The sequence below is a fragment of the Sebastes fasciatus genome, chromosome 22 (assembly GCF_043250625.1).
Source record: "Sebastes fasciatus isolate fSebFas1 chromosome 22, fSebFas1.pri, whole genome shotgun sequence".
NCBI classification, from domain to species: Eukaryota; Metazoa; Chordata; class Actinopteri; order Perciformes; family Sebastidae; genus Sebastes; species Sebastes fasciatus.
This window is the reverse complement of record NC_133816.1, coordinates 1,907,607-1,926,405: the sequence shown is the minus strand read 5'-3', so window position 1 is coordinate 1,926,405 and position 18,799 is coordinate 1,907,607. Positions and strand designations below refer to the sequence as shown.

Below are 18,799 nucleotides of genomic sequence, written 5' to 3'. Positions count from 1 at the left end.
AAAAACATTAAATGATTATGGTGTGGTGTTTGTGAGGATCTGTACTAAACAAAAATGTTTTAATAAGTCTGTAGAATATGATGTGTAGGCCGGGACATCTCTGCAGCACCACAATATTTAGTTTAAAATGGTATTTTGACACATTTCACCCTTACCAAATATTCCGCCGCCTACAATTAGAAAATTGCAGTAGGCCATAATGCGATTTCGATAAAATTTCAATTAATGGTGCAGTCCTATGGAAAGGGGTTATATTATGCCATTATATTATTCGGGCAATCACTAACATTACAGGCAAGGTGCAGCATATTGTGTAGTTCCCAATCTTAATTAAGGAACATAAGAGAATACACAACACAGTCTCACGGCAGTTTGTGAAATAGTCAGGAAATTTGATTCGTGTACATAGACACAAATTTCCCTTTTTGTCGTGACGATCAGCGCGACTTTAAACAACATATTTTTAGTGCGTTTTCCCTCGACTGTCCATCAACACATGACGCACGTGCCAATTTCCGCTCCAGTCTTTCAAAATAAAACTACTTAATAAGTTTTAGGAATAGATCGACGTGGTTAAACTAAGGAAACAAAATTACTTAGTTAGGTTTAGGAAAAGATCGTGGTTTGGGTTAAAATAACTCTGGAAGTGCCATACCTTAAGTATGGAAGTTACGTGACAAATCAATGTTGACTTCTGGTTTCACACGGGACACGAACAGTGGCCTACTGGGCAAACGTCCAGCGTTTTTGAGGCACCCATCCACCTCGACCTCCTCCCTATGCTTTATACTTCCTGGTTTATGAATACATGGATTACATACGAATTGATTTTGTGCTGACCATCACAAAAAAATTTGGAAATTCGTGTCTATGTACACAAATCAATACATTAAATGTTGTGACTATTTCACGAACTGCTGTGAGACTGGGCTGCAATATATATATACACTGTATATACAAATTTTGTCAATAAACCTGAGAAAAATAAGGTAATATACAACATAAATCTTCACAAAAACAAATCTCATCTTACAATACTACTGTATACAACAAGTCAGATATTTTCTAAATTTACACACAGAGCAAGTTTGTAAAAACAATTACACATAATAAAACATATACAAACGCCAAAGGATATGTTAACTGCTATTTAATTGACCTACTTGGGGGGTGGGACTGTCTAAATTAAATAAAGGCATTGTCTGGTCTTTTGAAATTGGTTTTATTCTCACTCAATAATCTTCTTTTAACTGAGCTGCAGACAGGCAGAAAGATGAGTTGATGGAGAGAGTTAAAGAATGAAAAAAAACAGATACTGAGGCTGATAAGGAGGACAAGGTTTAAAAAGGAGGAGAATATAAAGAGGATGATGGAGGAGAGAGTGAAGCAGAAAAAAACAACACATCAGAGCATGCACTGCTTTGGTTTGATTTTTTCGGGTGCAGTGCCAACTTTCTAGAAAGCGTTGTAGAGTAAAATCCCCCCCGAGGCTCCATAGCTTCCCACCACTTCCTGATAAAACATGTTGTCAGACAAAATTCATGGGGCTCAGCCAATCAGAAACCTACGTTTTGGCTGGTACTGCTAGGCAACTGAATTCACTCCCAGTAAGTAAAAAACTGAATCATTGAAGACTGAACCCCTCTTCAAAACTGAAGCGCTGTCTAAATGAACCAGCAATGCACACACAGACGTTCCAAACCCTGTGATCCTCCCTATGACCTATGTGCGGTCACACTTCATGGACACAGTGAGAGTTATTCCTACATTTATTTGACCCGACTCAGCGTTGAAAATCTTCTAAAGGGTTTGGTTCAAAGATAAAGACGAGCCTCTCTCTCTCTGGTTCACACTGCAGCTGGACGAAGAGAGGGATGACGGACGAGAGATGCACTTTAAATCATTTGCATGTGAAATAGACACTGGCACTCAGATCAAAAACTAGAGATGGAAGGACACACACACACACACACACACAGAGTGTAGTCAGTGTGTGTGGTGACAGCAGCAGCCCTGTGTGAGCTGAGAAGCATGTGAGGCTGATTACAGAATATTTACTGCTGAGGCTGTCTAGACAGAACGAGAGAGAGAGAGAGGTAGGATGGAGACAGAGGAGGAAAGGTGAAGGAAAGGAGAAAGAAGAGGAAGATGGGACGAGGGAAATACCGCTGATTGGTCAGCGCCCCACGGCATCGGAATCCGACGTCGACAGTATGTGACGAACCGGGCTTTCAACTAACTCTAATGTAAACCCAATCGCAGCGTTATTCGACGGCCGATCAAATGACGTAGTATTAATCATAGACATATATACATAGACGTCATCATTGGACGCCCGTTGCAGCGATACGTCAACGTGGGCGCCATATTGGACCAGGCAAGACTGGCCTGTAGGCCTGTACAAGTGAACGGGGGAGCTGCCATTTGTCTGGATAGAAAGCACTATAACGTCTACATTTCTCAACCGATTTCAACGAGTCGTTATTCTATTAAAGGGTTTATGATCTACGAGGAGTAGAAAAATAAAGTTTTGTCTTCAGTTACTTAGAATCTCAATAGTTAAGCTAGAATTACTGCTATATAATATAATATAACATAATATAATATAATATACTATAATGAACAATGAAATTAAATGTTTTCTTCCGTTTTAGCGTTCATGCTTTCAATCTATAAGCTACCGCTAACACTGCTACTGCAATTACCATCACATACTTCCTAATAAGAGCAATCAGAATAACAGGCAAATAGTAGTACATAAATAAATAAATAATTGTAACAATAAATATTAGTATAATATTAATTATGATCTGAATTTATTGAAATAATGGTGATAATACAGCAATTATAAAAAACAAAATAATCTAATAGTGTAATTGCTAACCAAGACATGACATCAGTTTTATTTTTGCAATATTAGACACAAATCGTTTTTTAATACATATCGTACATTTCATATTTTAAACACGATATTATGTTAGATATGGACATCAATAAGCTAAAATTATCAATATATCGCTCTTTAGGTTTAGGCAAAAAAACTACAACTTCTTTAGGTTGAGGGAACAAAACTACAACTTCTGTAGGTTTAGGCAACAAAACTACAACTTCTTTAGGTTTAGGCAACAGAACTACAACTTCTTTAGATTTAGGCAACAAAACTACAACTTCTGTAGGTTTAGGCAACAAAACTACAACTTCTTCAGGTTTAGGCAATACAACTACAACTTCTTTAGGTTTAGGCAACAAAACTACAACTTCTGTAGGTTTAGGCAACAAAACTACAACTTTTGTAGATTTAGGCAATAAAACTACAACTTCTTTAGGTTTAGGCAATAAAACTATAACTTCTTTAGGTTTAGGCAATAAAGCTACAAATTCTGTTGGTTTAGGCAATAACACTACAACTTCTTTAGGTTTAAGCAAATAAAGCACTTAAGTTTAGGGAAAAACGTTTTTTGGGTTAAAATAACTACAAACACAAAGACAACTACACATTGATGGTTTCACACTGGATGCAAACTCCGGTCTCCGTGGTGAAAACCTTGTGTCGGGTTAGGGTTAGGGTAACCCTCACCTGACTTCTGCTTCTGCTCCTGTCATAATTACTACAGCCGCTAGAGGTCGGTGTCGTGTTCTTTTATACCTTCTTTCTGTGATCTAACATGTGAATAGATGATAAAACCTACTAGTGGGTGTAGTAGGCCCCTACTGACCCACATCTATGGGGCTTATAGCGACTGATGACGCCTATTTAATAGCCTGACAACAGTCTAATCAGCTGTGGTTTCATACTTGACACAAACAGTGACCCTGTGTTTGTTTTCTTGCTCTTTATACTACATCTGTTGCACTGACCATCTGATACTGACGCTGATGGGTTTACATTGAAGTTAAAGGAGTTGAAGTGAAAGGATTTGGATGTTAAACCTTGAATGACCTTGACTGTGAGCAGAGTTTGTGCCAAAGTTGCTGGAGAGAAAACTGCAACGTCATGCAGCAGCGCACATAAACAACAGACAAGTCTGTCATTGTCAATTCAGACTGGTAGTATTAGTCACACACACACACACACACACACACACACGAGGTATCTTCCAGACGGGCAGCATTCCCAAAATGCTCTTGTTCGCCACAAGTATGAATTTTATAACCACAAACAATACACACACTGCCACTACACACTTTAAAAATCAGTTTTGATATGTAACACAGGAAGTGACTGTGATGTAATATGTTTTGTACACACACATGAACAATAACCACATGGCACACACACTTTTAACACTGCACCGCCCACTTGAAATCTACACTGTTGGCCTGAAGCAGATACCTAATATGAACACATACGCACACACACACACACACACACACACACACACATAGAGGCTAATAGAGAGGCTGATGAATGATGCATTCCTTCACAGAGGGCATCGTACTACAGTAACACTCTTTCATTTTCATCCGCCCACTCACCAATTCATGTCTCTCTTCCACTTTCTTTTTTTTTTTTATCTCCTCTTTCTTTCTTATACAACTTTCCTCCCGTCTTCCCCTCTCTTTCCTTTTTGTGTCATTTACTTTTCCTCTCATACTTTCAACTTTCTTTCCATCCATCTCTCCTCTCTCTTTTTCTGTTGTTCTCTCTATAGGCTAACATTTCATCGAATCATATCTCTGTCATTTCCAGGGTCACTCTGCCCTCTTTTGTTCTCCTTTTTCTCTCAATAATCATTTCTTGTTTTATCATTTTCACAATTTCTGTCCTAATCTCTCAACTTTATATGAGCATAAGAAAGATTTACATTCGGCTTTCGCCATCTTGGTTTTTGGCCGTCACCATCTTGGTTTTCGTCCGTCACCATCTTGGTTTTTGGCCGTCACCATCTTGGTTTTTAGCCGTCGCCATCTTGGTTTGGAATTGACACGAGAGAGTGGAGCTATGACAATTAACTTTCATGAACTGAAATCACATTGTGAAATGGCAGATATTGCCAAAGCATAGGAAAAATGTGTGACATTTATGGAAATGCTGAGAGTTAGATTATCTTAGCTTAGCATAAAGACTAGAAGCAGAAGGAAACAATTATCAGGGCTCGGTCCAAAAGTAGGAAACCAGCATATATAAACTTCGTGTTGTGTATTGTTGTTTAATCCGTCCCGGAAAGAAAAAGAAAAAGTTGTGGTTTTACGTAGAGTCCTATCTAGAAACAGTCGTGCTAGCTGTTTCCCCCCGTTTCCAGTTTTTGTGCTAAGCTAAGCTAAGCTAAGCTATCCACCTCCTGGTTCTGGCTCCAAACTTAATAACATGCTGTGTCTTGTATTTTTAATCAGTAGTACACAAACAAAGAAAAGAAGAAAGAAAGAAAAGTAAAGACAACAAGTTGTGGTTTAACAAGGAGTCAAAACTAGAAACCAGCCATGCTAGCTGTTTCCCCCTGTTCCCAGTGTTTGTGCTAAGCTAAGCTAACTACCTCCTGGCTCTAGCTCCACAGTTAATGTTCAAACATGAGAGTGGTATCGATCCTCTCATCTAACTCTCGGCAAGAAAGCGAATGAGCATGTTTCCCAAAATGTCAAACACATTGTAAAGAAATCTTCAACTTTTTCCAGATGAAAAGTAGTCCGCTTGTAACCTCTCTTTTTATCTCATTTCCACTCCCATTTTCTTGGTTTTCTCACACCTCTCTGCCCTCCTTTTCTCCTTTTCTGTTCCACTAATTCACTGTTTTTCTTGTTGTTGTTTTTTCCTCTCTGTTTGCCCTCTTGTCCTCTCTCTGTCTGTCGATCTCAAACCAGTTTCTGTCATCGCTCGACAATCTGCAGAATGAGCCGGAGACGGAGGGAAGACGAGTGAAACGAGACACAGCCCAAAGAGGGGAAAAAAATAGAGTGGAAGAAGACAGAAAGCTGTGACAGGAGGACGAGCACAAGGAGAGTGACAAATCTGACAGCTGAAAAGAGAAAAAGAGGCTCTGCTGGGGGAAAGAAATCTCTGCCTGAGGGACAGAAGAGGAAATTTAACTGTAAACCAGACGTACAGTAATAGCCTCTTCAGCAAAACAAGCTCGCACAAAATAATCTGCTCTGACGCATCCGCACAGATTATTCATTTTAGAGACACTTCCTCTCCTCGACAGGCCTGTGTAAACAACCACAGGATCTAGTGAACAAGGAGAAGATAATGAGGTCATAGGAGGATACTTCCAGGAAGTGTTATCTGCTCTATTTGAGTAAAAAAAAAAAAACTTAATGTAAATCTTACAGAGGCCCAAAGAGGTCACATGAGTAGTTACAGTATTTCTCATGTTTTCTTTCCTCTTATTTCATTCTCAAGTAAAGAAAAACAAAAACAATCTATTCATTTCTATTCTATGTTTATATACTACATACATTATGTACTGGAATTGTAATTCCTCTTTAAATTTTGACCAATTGTTTTGCTGCATTAAAAAGGTTTACACTTGAATTGTAATTCCTGTTGATTTTGAAGATTTTTTACCAAGTTAGCGGTGTACAATTTATTATTTTAATAATAATACAAATTCTATTAATTTTAATGATTTTTTAAGAAGTTGCTGGTGTACGATTTATTATTTTAATAATATTTAAAAATTCAATTTGTATAACTCAAATACAAAATTATATTATTTATTTGTTACATTTTGTTTTACAAAGTTAAACAATGTTTAAGTCAAGCCTGATGTTGTCTTACATATAAAAGAACAGTGACTTCCACACAGTGAGGCATACGGCTTATTAATTAAACACTGGTATCGGATCGGTACTCCATATCGGCCGATACTCAAAGCCCAGGTAACTATATCGGTATCGAGACTTAAAAAGTCAGATCGTTGCATCCCTACTGTCCAATCCTATACAATATGCTTACATACCATACCATACCATACCATATGATACGATTCTATATGATACAATCAAGTGTGCCAAGATTGGATAAAATTCAATAAAATAAAATAAATTCCATATGATACAACACGATATGATGCAATATCACTGGTTACGATTCAATAAGATTCAGTGTGATATCATATTTACAATTCGACACAATAAGATTCGCTGAAACAATTCGTTATAATACGATACTTTGATACAATATAGTGCGATATGATGATAAGATTCAATAACTTAACGATAAATCACGGTAAGATTTGTTACCATACTCTCAACAGCGATGAGAAAGGAACGAGTCGACTCACTCGTTAGCGACTTCCATCGTCAGCTCCGGAAAAAAAGATTTCTGCCTCCGAAATCGATGGTGGAAGTCGCTTATTAGTGAGCCATCTCTCCTCTTACTCATCTCTGTTGGGGCTTGCACATGCGCAGAACCGATCAGGCAAGGGCAAAAAGAAAAAATGGTAGAAACCTCAGGAAGAGTAACAAAGGAGGGATCCTCCTTCCAGGCCGGACAGACGTGCAATAGATGTCGTGTGTACAGAGTAACAACATAATGAAAATACAACATAGACAATCCATATGACAAAAATGAATACATATAATGTGAACATATGTGAGAAGGTGGATCCAGGAGGATGTCAAGTAGCTTCCCAGCGTCGCCAAACAGATAGAGCCAGAGCAACACAACCTCCTCTCCAACCCAGATAGATAGAGCCAGAGCAACACAACCTCCTCTCCAACCCAGATAGATAGAGCCAGAGCAACACAACTTCCTCTCCACGCCAGATAGATAGAGCCAGACCAACACAACTTCCTCTCCACGCCAGATATAGAGCCAGAGCAACACAACCTCCTCTCCACGACAGATAGATTGAGCCAGAGCAACACGACCTCCTCTCCACATCAGATAGATAGAGCCAGAGCAACACAACCTCCTCTCCACTCCAAATAAATAGAGCCAGAGCAACACAACCTCCTCTCCACCATGGTTACTAGTATACAGCTGTTAAAAAAATATTATTGATATATATATTTTTGTTTTAACACACTGGTATCAGATCGGTACTCGGTATTGGCTGAGTTCAGGTGTCGGAACATCTCTAAATATCATACGATACAATGCAATGCAATTTGTTACAATACAATATGATATGATTTGATATAATAATATAAGGAACAATATGATATGATACAATGTGTTACAATACATTACATTCATTTGGCTAATCATTTTGTCAAATTAACAATAAAATATGATACTTTACTTTCGACAATGTGACAATTACTAGAATGTTCACTGTCTTCTAAAAAACAAGCATTTTATCTCCTAAATGTCAACTTTTCATGAACATTTCGTAAGTTTTTAGAGGATGAGGAATACATAGGTACCAGACAATCGTGATATCTGACAAAAGATCTGCATTTCTTACCCTATTTAAAAAAAAATCATCTTACAAAAATAATAATAATCCAGCAGATTTATAAAGAGCTTGATTAGCCAAGAACTTTTCTCAAACCATTACGGAGCATTTCATCCTTTAGTTTATCTTTCTGGGGAATCTCTGCAGTACCAAAATCCCTAAAAATACTTACAACCATTACTAACAACGCAATTATTCTAAGTCAGAAGAAAGGTTTATGTTGCCATACCAAGAAAAACTGCAGAATAAAAGCCCTGTAAAATCTAGACCTAATTCTCTCCAGACGGTAATGAAAATGAAGAGAATGGAACTACAAAACAATGAACTTTTAATAAAGTTCCTCTGAGGAAGTGAGACAAATATATTCTTGTGCAGCTGCCGAGGGTGAACGGGAGGCCGGTGGAAGACTCTGAAATTAACTAAATCTGCTGAATGGAGTGAAACCCGGCTGAGGGAAACACTTTAATTAACACAAAGCCAGTTTCTCCCTCTGCTGAACAACAGACTGACGACGACACTATCTGGGCCAGCAGCTGCCTGCAGGCTGGAGACGCAGGAGGTTGCCGGCTCGAGTCCCACACCAGCTGGGAACACACAGGTGGGGAATGTGAATAGGGAAAGGCGCTGTTTTCTATCTCAGAAATGGTCATCGGGGTGCCCTTGAGCAAGACATTTCAAGCATTGACTGTAAATAAGAAATGGACATAATCAACGTAACCCATTGGTTTGTAAATCATGGTTTTGAAGCCTCAAGTTTGGCATTATCTTGGTTTTTGGCCGTCGCCATCTTGGTTTTTGGCCGACGCCATCTTTGTTTTGGGCGTCGCCATCTTGGTTTTTGGCAGTCGTCATCTTGGTATCTGGCCATCGTCACCTTGGTTTTGGCCATCGCCATCTTTGTTTTTGGCCATCGCCATCTTGGTTTTTGGCCATCGCCATCTTGGTTATTGGCCATCGCCATCTTGGTTTTTGGCCATCGCCATCTTTGTTTTGGCCGTCGCCATCTTGGTTTTTGGCCATCGCCATCTTGGTTTTTGGCCATCGCCATCTTGGTTTTTGGCCATCGCCATCTTTGTTTTTGGCCATCGCCATCTTGGTTTTTGGCCGTCAGCATCTTGGTTATTTGGTTAATTATCTTGGTTTTTGGCCGTCGCCATCTTGGTCTTTAGCCATCACCATCTTGGTTATTTGCCATCACCATCTTGGTTATTGGCCGTCACCAACTTGGTTTTTAGCCATCGCCAATTTGGTTTTCAGCCATCGTTATCTTGGTTCTTGACCATTACCATCTTGGTAATTGGCCGTCACCAACTTGTTTTTTGGCCGTCACCATCTTGGTTTTGGCAGTCGCCATCTTGGTATCTGGCCGTCGCCACCTTGGTTTTGGCCGTCGCCATCTTGGTTTTTGGCCTTTGTTATCTTGTTTTTTTGGAACCAGAAGTGACAAGAGAGAGTGGAGCTAGGTACAATTAACTTTCATGAAGTGAAAACACACTGTGAAAGGGTTAAAGTTCTAAGACAAAAACAAGGACAACTCCCACACCGGACAACGCCGTGGTAGCGACATGTCAATCACAAGGTAGCCCCGCCCTAAAGCATCCCCTGCTTTATGGTCTATCTGACTCTAAATGGGACCATAATTTGCTAAATGAACATCATGCTGTATTGAAGAAGACTTGAAACTAGAGATTGAGACCATAAACTCATGTTTACAATGTTTACTGAGGTAATAAATCAAGAGAGAAGTAGGCTCATTTTCTCATCGACTTCTATACAATCAGACTTCTTTTAGCAACCAGAGGAGTCGCCCCCTGCCGGATGTTAGAAAGAATGCAGGTTTAAGACACTACAGCGTTGGCTTCACTACAGACCCGGAGGATGTCGCCTGATTTCAAGTGATATTTCATCTGAAATCTACTATTTGAAATTAAAACAGCTACCTCCTGTAGGTTTGAAAGGAGGCTGTAAAAAGACAAAAGTTAAAAGATGCATTGATCCAACTTTTTAGCCCGATACCAATTCTGATACTGATTCAGATCATTTCACTACTTATAAGGTGACAAAATCATCACACAAACAAGATAAACCAATTGAAATAAAAATAAATATTATCAAAAAAGATAAACATAGATGCCTATTAAGCTGCAGGAGTAGGGCTGGGCGATAATTCAATATGATAATTTATCGTCCTTCATCTGAATAAACGTTGATGTTTGAGTCAGAACCAATTTAGCGGATGAATCCCGTCCAAATCAACTAATTGGAGGTTGTGTTCAAGTGTTTGTTTGAGTTTGAAGTCAGCGAGTCCCAGGAAGTACAGCTGGAGGTCCCACTGAGGGAAGTACACTATATGAGAGGGCAACAAACTCAAAGAAGTCTTATATGCTCTTACAGTATATTCACAGGTGCAAATAGCTTATCTTGTTTGCCTATACACTATTTGCTGTGTCATTTCTGGTGGGAACGCTCCGACTAGCTGAATAAAGGAAGTGTGACTGCCTTGCTCTCACACACACACCAAGATAGGGGGGGGTAAAGGAGTAAAAGAGGAGTAAAATGTGACTCTCTGATGCCACAATACTCTGCCAAACGTCTAAATGTCAGGCCGGTTTCCTTCTACTCCACTGCCTCCAGCTCCAGACCCCCCAGGCTCGGTATGTGTGTGTGAGTGCAAGGCGGTCAGACTTCCTTTATCCAGATAGTCGGGGCGTTCACACCAGAAATGACACAGCAAATAGTGTGCAGGAGGTGTAACGCGAGCCACAATACATAGATTTAAAGGTCCCATATTGTAAGTGACATTTTCATGGCTTTTATATTATAAAGCAGGTTTAAGTTCTATATAAATACTTTGAAAGTAACGAAACGCTCAATCCACAGAGAAATACACACGGCCCGTATTCAGAAACTGAGCTTTTGGAACAAGCCTTCAGGATTTCTGTCCATTTGTGATGTCACTATTCTACAATATTTAGACCATTTCAAAGCTTTAAACGTAAACATTCTAAATGGGTCTCAGTTTATTTCCTGTTGCAGTGGATGTGAATGACATCAGATGACAGGACGTAAACATGGACCCGAGCTGTTGCGTAGCAACGCAATTCTGTTGCAATTCAATTGAAATGTACTAAAACGGAGGATTTCAGACAGAGGGTGAATACAGGTATATTCAGGCAGACAGCATGAGGAAAATAAAGGGTTTTTTAAACATTAAAGTATGTAAACATGTTCTAGTAGAAACACAAAATACAAGTATGAACCTGAAAATGAGCACGATATGGGACCTTTAATAGTGATGTGAATAATGGACTCAGTTAATGCTTTAAAGCTGCAGTAAGCAGAATGTTTTTGGCATCATTGGGAAAAAATCCCATAATAACCTTTCAGCATATTGTAATTCAAGTGTTCTGAGAGAAAACTAGACTTCTGCTCCTCCTCATGGCTCTGTTTTCAGGCTTTAGAACATCTAGCCCCTGACGGGAGACTTTGACCAATCACAGGTCATTTCAGAGAGAGCGTTCCTATTGGCTGTTCATTCAACGGAGGCAGCTGTCAATCCCTCGCTAACTCCGATCAAACGGTCAAATTAGGCAGCGCTGATCAAATATGAATCAATATTCTGTTACTGTAATGCCTATTTCTCTCCTTAAATGTGTTCAGAATCATCTTGTAGTGCACGGTTTAGCTGTAAAATGAGTTTGCTCCTGCTGGTGGGCGGTGCTTGGTATTTCCTAAAGAGATCTCAACATGGCTGCCGGGTCATAAACGTTCTCATTTCACAGCCAAACAGTCCAGTCAATCTCTGTGTTCTTTATGTATCTTTGATTGAGAGGAATTTGAGGATGAAGATTCAATTTAAATTTTTGGTGCAAAATCTGGCAAAAATTCAAGGAGGTGTTCGCTGCTTTTACTCACGCAAGTCAACATATCCTCATACGACGGTTCGTGTCATATCTTACAAAAAAATTATCCCTCCTTTTTCATTCGTTTTCCTACGAATGTTCAGCAACACATGTCAATTTCTGCTCGTTACGTGTATACAGCCTTTTCCCAGGAAACAACTTCCGTAGGTTTAGGCAACAAAACTACTTAGTTAGGTTTAAGAAAAGATGGTGGTTTGGGTTAAAATAACTCCGTAAGTGGCGTTACTTAAGTACGTCAGTTACTTGACAAATAAATCAACGTTTATTGGACTTTAGAGGCATAAATGCAACCCGGTATCACGCCAAAGCGTGCAATAGACCTGCCTGTCCACCAGAGGATAGCTTGTCAGTGTCACTTTATGCGAATATTACACGCGTGTATTACTGGTGCCTTCAAATGAAACCCGTGTTTACAACACGGATAGTCGTGCACACGATATGCGTGGCGTTCAAGTGGTTAAGTCGTGAGAACACCGTTGCTAAGCAACGGCAATATTAACATTACTGTCGGCATCTAGAAGCCACACAGGCTAACAATTTAGCAAGCTAGCAAGCAGGTAACATAATGCAGGAAATGCAAAGGCATAATGACAGAGGAGAAAGATGAGGCCGTTGGGAATATCAAAATTTTCCTCAGACATATTATAAAATTACCAAGACAAACTAGTTTATATATGACTAATATTACAATATATTCACTTATTATGCACCGAAAAATTAACTTCCAAGGCCTCCGCCATTTCTGACAACGTCAACAAACACGTCACAACTCGTAAACTGAACATATGAACTCATATAATATGAACACAGTAAACACGATCCCATTTGAAGGCACCATAAGGTGCAGTACGAGCAGGGACAGCAACAAAAACACTCACTTAGGTTTAGGAGAACTGTCACGGTTGAGCTGTAAATAAGTACGTAAACTACATAACATCTGTACAGAAACAACGTAACACCAGTACGGAAAACACGTCACAAACGTAATATAACAAAACAAAACACCGGCCTCCTGGTTGAAAGTCCTGTGTTTGTTGGACCCGTCCACCTCACCTCCCACCCACCATCAGCAGTCTTTCTCCCTTTTTATGCTACTTCACTAGCTCTGAACGTAGCATATTAATTCGGATGCGTTTATGTTGCAGTCAGTACAGACTACATGGCGTGAAAATGACACGCCTAAGCAAGAACGGCATTCTTATTACACACTTGTGCATTATCGTGTCATTCACACGCCTTTTCGTGCGACCGGGCTGATAAATGAGCTTTTCAAATATGCAGAAGAACTGCACAGTTTACATGTAATACTTCACCTTTATTTACTGTATAGTTTACAGAGCGTTAGTATTCATGCCAGCAGCTGTGGAACTAGTCGGTCCTATTTTCTGTGCTGCTGCCAAGATTCTAATATTTAATACTAAAACAATATTGATATATTACCATTATTAACATGCAGATGAACTGTAACTCCTCTTTTGCACGCTGGTTCAGATGCCTGCGGATGATTTCAGAAGATGATGACACCTGCTGAGGCTGACTTCAAATTTTTGGTGTCCTCCAAGTTCTACTCTATAATATACTGTCTAACTAAAAGTCTGGAAATTCACAACAGCTACTTCATTTATTGTGCAAAATCAGAACTTCTCTGATAAACATAACTTAGTGAATTCTACGCTGCCATAACAGCAAGTTGGAAAAGGGAAAACTTGACCTCCTATTTAAAATTTCTCAGCATTTTGGGGTCAAACTCGGCCTCACAAAAACGCACAATGGTGCAGAATCCTGTGAGAACATACAGCGTTGCTTCCCTCTCTTCATTCAGGCTCTCCAACAACAGAGTTTTTAGACGACACGGACAAATAAGCTCATTTAAAGCGTTCGGGGCACATTTAAATGTCAGCCTGAGAGACGGAGCTGTTCCAGTCGGACACACAAAGGATCCAACAGAGAGACAGATGGAGAGCTGATGAATCAGGCTCATTTTTTCCTCTTTAAGATCTTTCAGGAAGTTTCCTCCAGGACAACAGACATTTCTAGGTACATTATAAACCAGGAGCAGTGTGTCTGTCTCGCCCTGCCATGTGAGCAGGGTCGCACAGCAGACCGTCCTTTAGCCTGAGGCTGGTTGTCACAAACAAACACCAGCTTGTTGTATTTCCCTTTCACACAGCAGAGCAGGACTTTATGTCCCCAGAAAATGTCTCGGTCAAAATATATCTATTTAGTTTTAAAAGAGATTCATTCATTTCCTCAATGTATGGGGGACAAACCCTTTACTCAAACTAATGATTTTATCTGAGTGATACATACAGTCACTCTTTACATCAGATTATGTGCAAAATCAGGAAATCAAAACTGCAGTAGTGGCCAGAGATATGAAACAAAAACCTCCTGTGCTCCCCCCAACCTGATGTTCCAAAATCAGCCGTTCAAACAGAAATAATGCCATCAGTCAAATCTTAGTGACAGACAGCAAACGCTACAGAAACAGTCATGATGTGATATTGTAAATCTGTTGCATTGTTGAGGTTGTTAACTTCATAAAGAGTGCTTTTATAGGCCTAGTTCTGTGCAAAACAGTAGTGGAAGAAGTTCTCATATCTTTTACTTAAAGGTCCCATATTATAAAGAAGTGAGATTTTCATGTTTTTTTATTATAAAGCAGGCTTAAGTCCTATATAAATACTGTGACAGTATCGAAACGCTCAATCCACAGGGAAATACACACACCGTCATCATGTTTGTGTATAGTGAAATATTTGGAACTCATGGTACACATTTGTGGAATGTCTTCTGTGGATTACAACTAATAAAGTCCAATAAAAACTTCTATATCCAGAGATGAAAAGAAGCATTCACACGTTATGGGACGATCCGAGAAGATGTCGACAGCGGAAACAGCTGATCAGTCATGTGAGTTAAATGTTCGCTACGTCAGAATTTATTCGACAATAATCAGTAATCTATTAAGCACATCAACTCTTTTGACAAACCTCAAGCGAAAGTAAAAACTTGTTTTCCACAATTGAGGAAGTTTTGTCAAATTTTGCCATTTCCATACAGCTTTTCTAATGAGATACTTCAAAATGTGCATAAAAAGATGTGAATGGAGACACTGCTAACGTGTTTTGGTGAGAAACAGTGAATGTAAACTCCACAGAGCACCTTTAAAATGACTGACACAATCTAACATATAAGGCATTTGTTTCACTTTATATACATAACTTCAAACAGTTAATACATCTTAATAATACAAAACTGACATCCTGGAGGTCAAACACCTGATTCTGAGTTCCTCTGACAGGATAAGAAAGATGAGGATTGCTATAAAAACAGGACAGTATCAACAATGCATCGCTGCCAGGCCATGTCTACTGTAATTCAATGTCCTGCGTCCAGCTGCCAGGGACGTTCTCTCTGTGTGTCTCACCACAACCACATTACAACAAACCACCGGTAAAATACGATGATAGATGAAGAAAACAGTTAAATAATAAGAGCTACAGATGTTTGATAGCAAAATGATTCAAACGAGCGTCTATGTGTTGGCTGCAGGCTGCAGAGACCAGCAGAGGCTAGCAGAGGCTCGCGGTGGTTTGGGTAATGCATCCACATAGAGTCCTCTTTTAAGCTCATTTGTTTGGAATGAGTCAAGCATCCACATATGAAAGACATCTGTTTATCTTGGCTCCACGCGCAAAGTACACAGTATTACAGGTCTGGCAGGATTTCGTGGCATAATTTCATCTTTGAGTGTAACTTCTGACTGGCTCTCAGAGTTTATCCTTGGTAGGTACTGTACGTCTGCGTCAAGTGATCAATGCTGCAGAAACAACCAAAGACATTATTTATTCTGTCCATTAGAACCGAGTACCTTATTCATCTTGGCTGAGTGCAAATATCCCACTAAATATACACTTACTGCTCAACATTTTATTGTCCTAATATGCAATCTTGTGTCCAGACCACAGGAACGTCTGCAGAACCACAAATGTCACAATCAAACCAACATTTCCAGAGACAGGAAACCAGCATCTTATATCTCTGTTACTGTTTTTAGAACTAAATAAATAAATACATAACCAGTTGTGGAAGAAGTACTCAGACCTTTTACTGAAGTAAAAATACAAATACAAAAGTGTAGAAATACTTTGTTACAAGTAAAACGGCATTCAAATTTTTACCTGGAGTAGAAGTAGAAAAGTATTAGCAGCAAAATGTACCAAAAGTACTCAGAATAATAGATATCATATAATTGGAACATAATTATTGATGCTTTCATGTGTAAGCATCACTTTAATGTTCAGCTGGTAAAAATGTCCCTCTGACATGGCACCTGACAGTTATCAGCTCGTTAAATGTGCATTATCAGCCTCATAGATGTGGGTCAGTAGGGGCCTGCTACACCTACTGCGTTGTAAAAGTGAAAGCGAAACCTAACAGCAACACGTTATAACACGCCACAAAAACTGCATATAACGTTTTGAACTAGGAATGTTAATAATTAACCGTTTAACCAACATTAAGAATTTTAACTGATTAATGCTATCGGTTAAATGGTTAAAAGAAATATTAAAAATGAATTAAAAAGTTAAAAAACAGACCGGAGAAAAACAAGCAGTAAGAGCTGATCTGATCTGTCCATCTGCTGTCTATGTGGCTGTCAATCACTCGCGAACTCCGACCAAACGGTAAAACTAGGCAGCGCTGATCAAATATGAATCAATATTCTGTTATGTTAATGCCTATTTCTCTCCTCAGATGTTCTCAGAATCATCTTGTAGTGCACGGTTTAGCTGGAAAATTAGATAGTTTGTGACGCCGCCATTGTGAAATCTGTTGAAGGAACGCCAAGTTCCAGTCACATGACCGGAGCACAGCCAATAGGAACGCTCTCTCAATGAAATGACCTGTGATTGGTCAACGTCTCCCGTCACAGGCTAGATGTTCTAAAGTCTGAAAACAGAGCCATGAGGAGGAGCAGAAGTCTAGTTTTCTCTCAGAACACTTGAATTACAATATGCTGAAAGGGTATTATGGGATTTTTGCTCAATGATGCCAAAAATAAAACCCACCTACTAGTGGGTGTAGCAGGCCCCTATGGGTCTGATAACCACTGATAACGCCCATTTAATAACCTGATGACAGTCTAGCCGGCTGGAGATGTAGTGAAGTAGAAGTATAAAGTAGCGAATAGTCAAGTACAACTACCTCCGAATTGTACTTAAGTTTGGTACTTTAGTAAATGTACTTAGTTGCATTCCATCACTGTAAATTACAGCCTTAAATCGGCAAAATTATTATTTAAGTCAACACACACACACACACACAGAAGGCAACATATTGATTTGATGCACTAACTGCTCACTTGACAACACACTTGAGGTGACAAGACATTAATGCGGCAAACACTCTACCTTTAAAGAGATGCACTCTGAAGGAGGTGTCTGAGCTCTTCTCCTCATTTTCATCAACTCCCGTCCTCCCCTGAGCTGGCGATCGCCTCCTTTTCCAACGCATCCCTCCTTCCCCTCTAATCTATCTATCTATCTATCTATCTATCTATCTCCGTTACTTTGACTACACTCTCCTCCTCTCTATCCGTCTCTCTGTCCACTTGTTCTCTCTCTCTCTCTCTCTCTCTCTCTCTCTCTCTCTCTCTCTCTCTCTCTCTCTCTCTCTCTCTCTCTCTCTCTCTCTCTCTCTCTCTCTCTCTCTCTCTCTCTCTCTCTCTTCCTCTCTCTCTCTCTCTCTCTCTCTCTCTCTCTCTCTCTCTCTCTCTCTCTCTCTCTCTCTCTCTCTTCTCTCTCTCTCTCTCTCTCTCTCTCTCTCTCTCTCTCTCTCTCTCTCTCTCTCTCTCTCTCTCTCACGAGGTCTCTTCCTCTCAACGCAACTTAACAACGGTGACAGTTCACATGATAACCCCGAAGTGATCTTTCCACATACCTGCAGGCAGCGTGTCACGTCTGACTGTTATATTTCTGCAGCATCACTCCGAGTATAAATATATTTGTGTGTATATGTGTGTGTGTGTCACCTCTCTCGCTCGCCACGCTGCAGTCAGTTCTGCTGCGTCAGCCCTGCCCACACACATACACACACACAAGAGGAAACGCACAAAGCAACATATGCTAAACACACACACACACACCTACGCAACACAAACATCATTGATTTTTATGTTGTATACAGTATATTCAGCATTTGTCAAACACTTTCCTCTGACTCGGCATCTTCTAGTCCGGCCTAATGTGTGTGTTCATGTAACTCCTATTTGTTGTCATCATATTTATACACTCATCTCTTTGCTTCATTTGATTAGTAGGGCTGTGTATTGGCAAGAATCTGCCGATACGATACGTATCACGATACAGGGGTTACGATTCAATATATTGCGTTAAATTGCGATTTTTAAAAAAATCTAATTTTAGGAATACTGTCGTAAAGAACACACCATCATATGCATAAAATCGGAGTATAAAAAGTTAACTTTTTGTATGCAATCAGAACAGTGGGATCTGCATTCATCACAGTCCC

At 39.7% G+C, this 18,799-nt stretch overlaps 1 protein-coding gene across 2 annotated transcripts in view; it reads right to left on the bottom strand.

Annotated features, from left to right (window-relative positions):
• Positions 1 to 18,799, bottom strand: part of nhsl2 (NHS-like 2) — a 244,198-nt gene that overhangs the window by 195,770 nt on the left and 29,629 nt on the right. Inside the window, exon 1 of one of the 2 annotated variants that reach the window (XM_074623121.1) lies at positions 17,680 to 17,857. The exons of the other annotated variant lie outside the window; for it this stretch is intronic. Coding sequence (XP_074479222.1) covers positions 17,680 to 17,782 — 103 coding nt within the window. The 5' untranslated portion in view covers positions 17,783 to 17,857. Of the gene's footprint in view, positions 1 to 17,679; positions 17,858 to 18,799 lie in introns of those variants that run through there. 2 annotated transcript variants of the gene reach the window in all.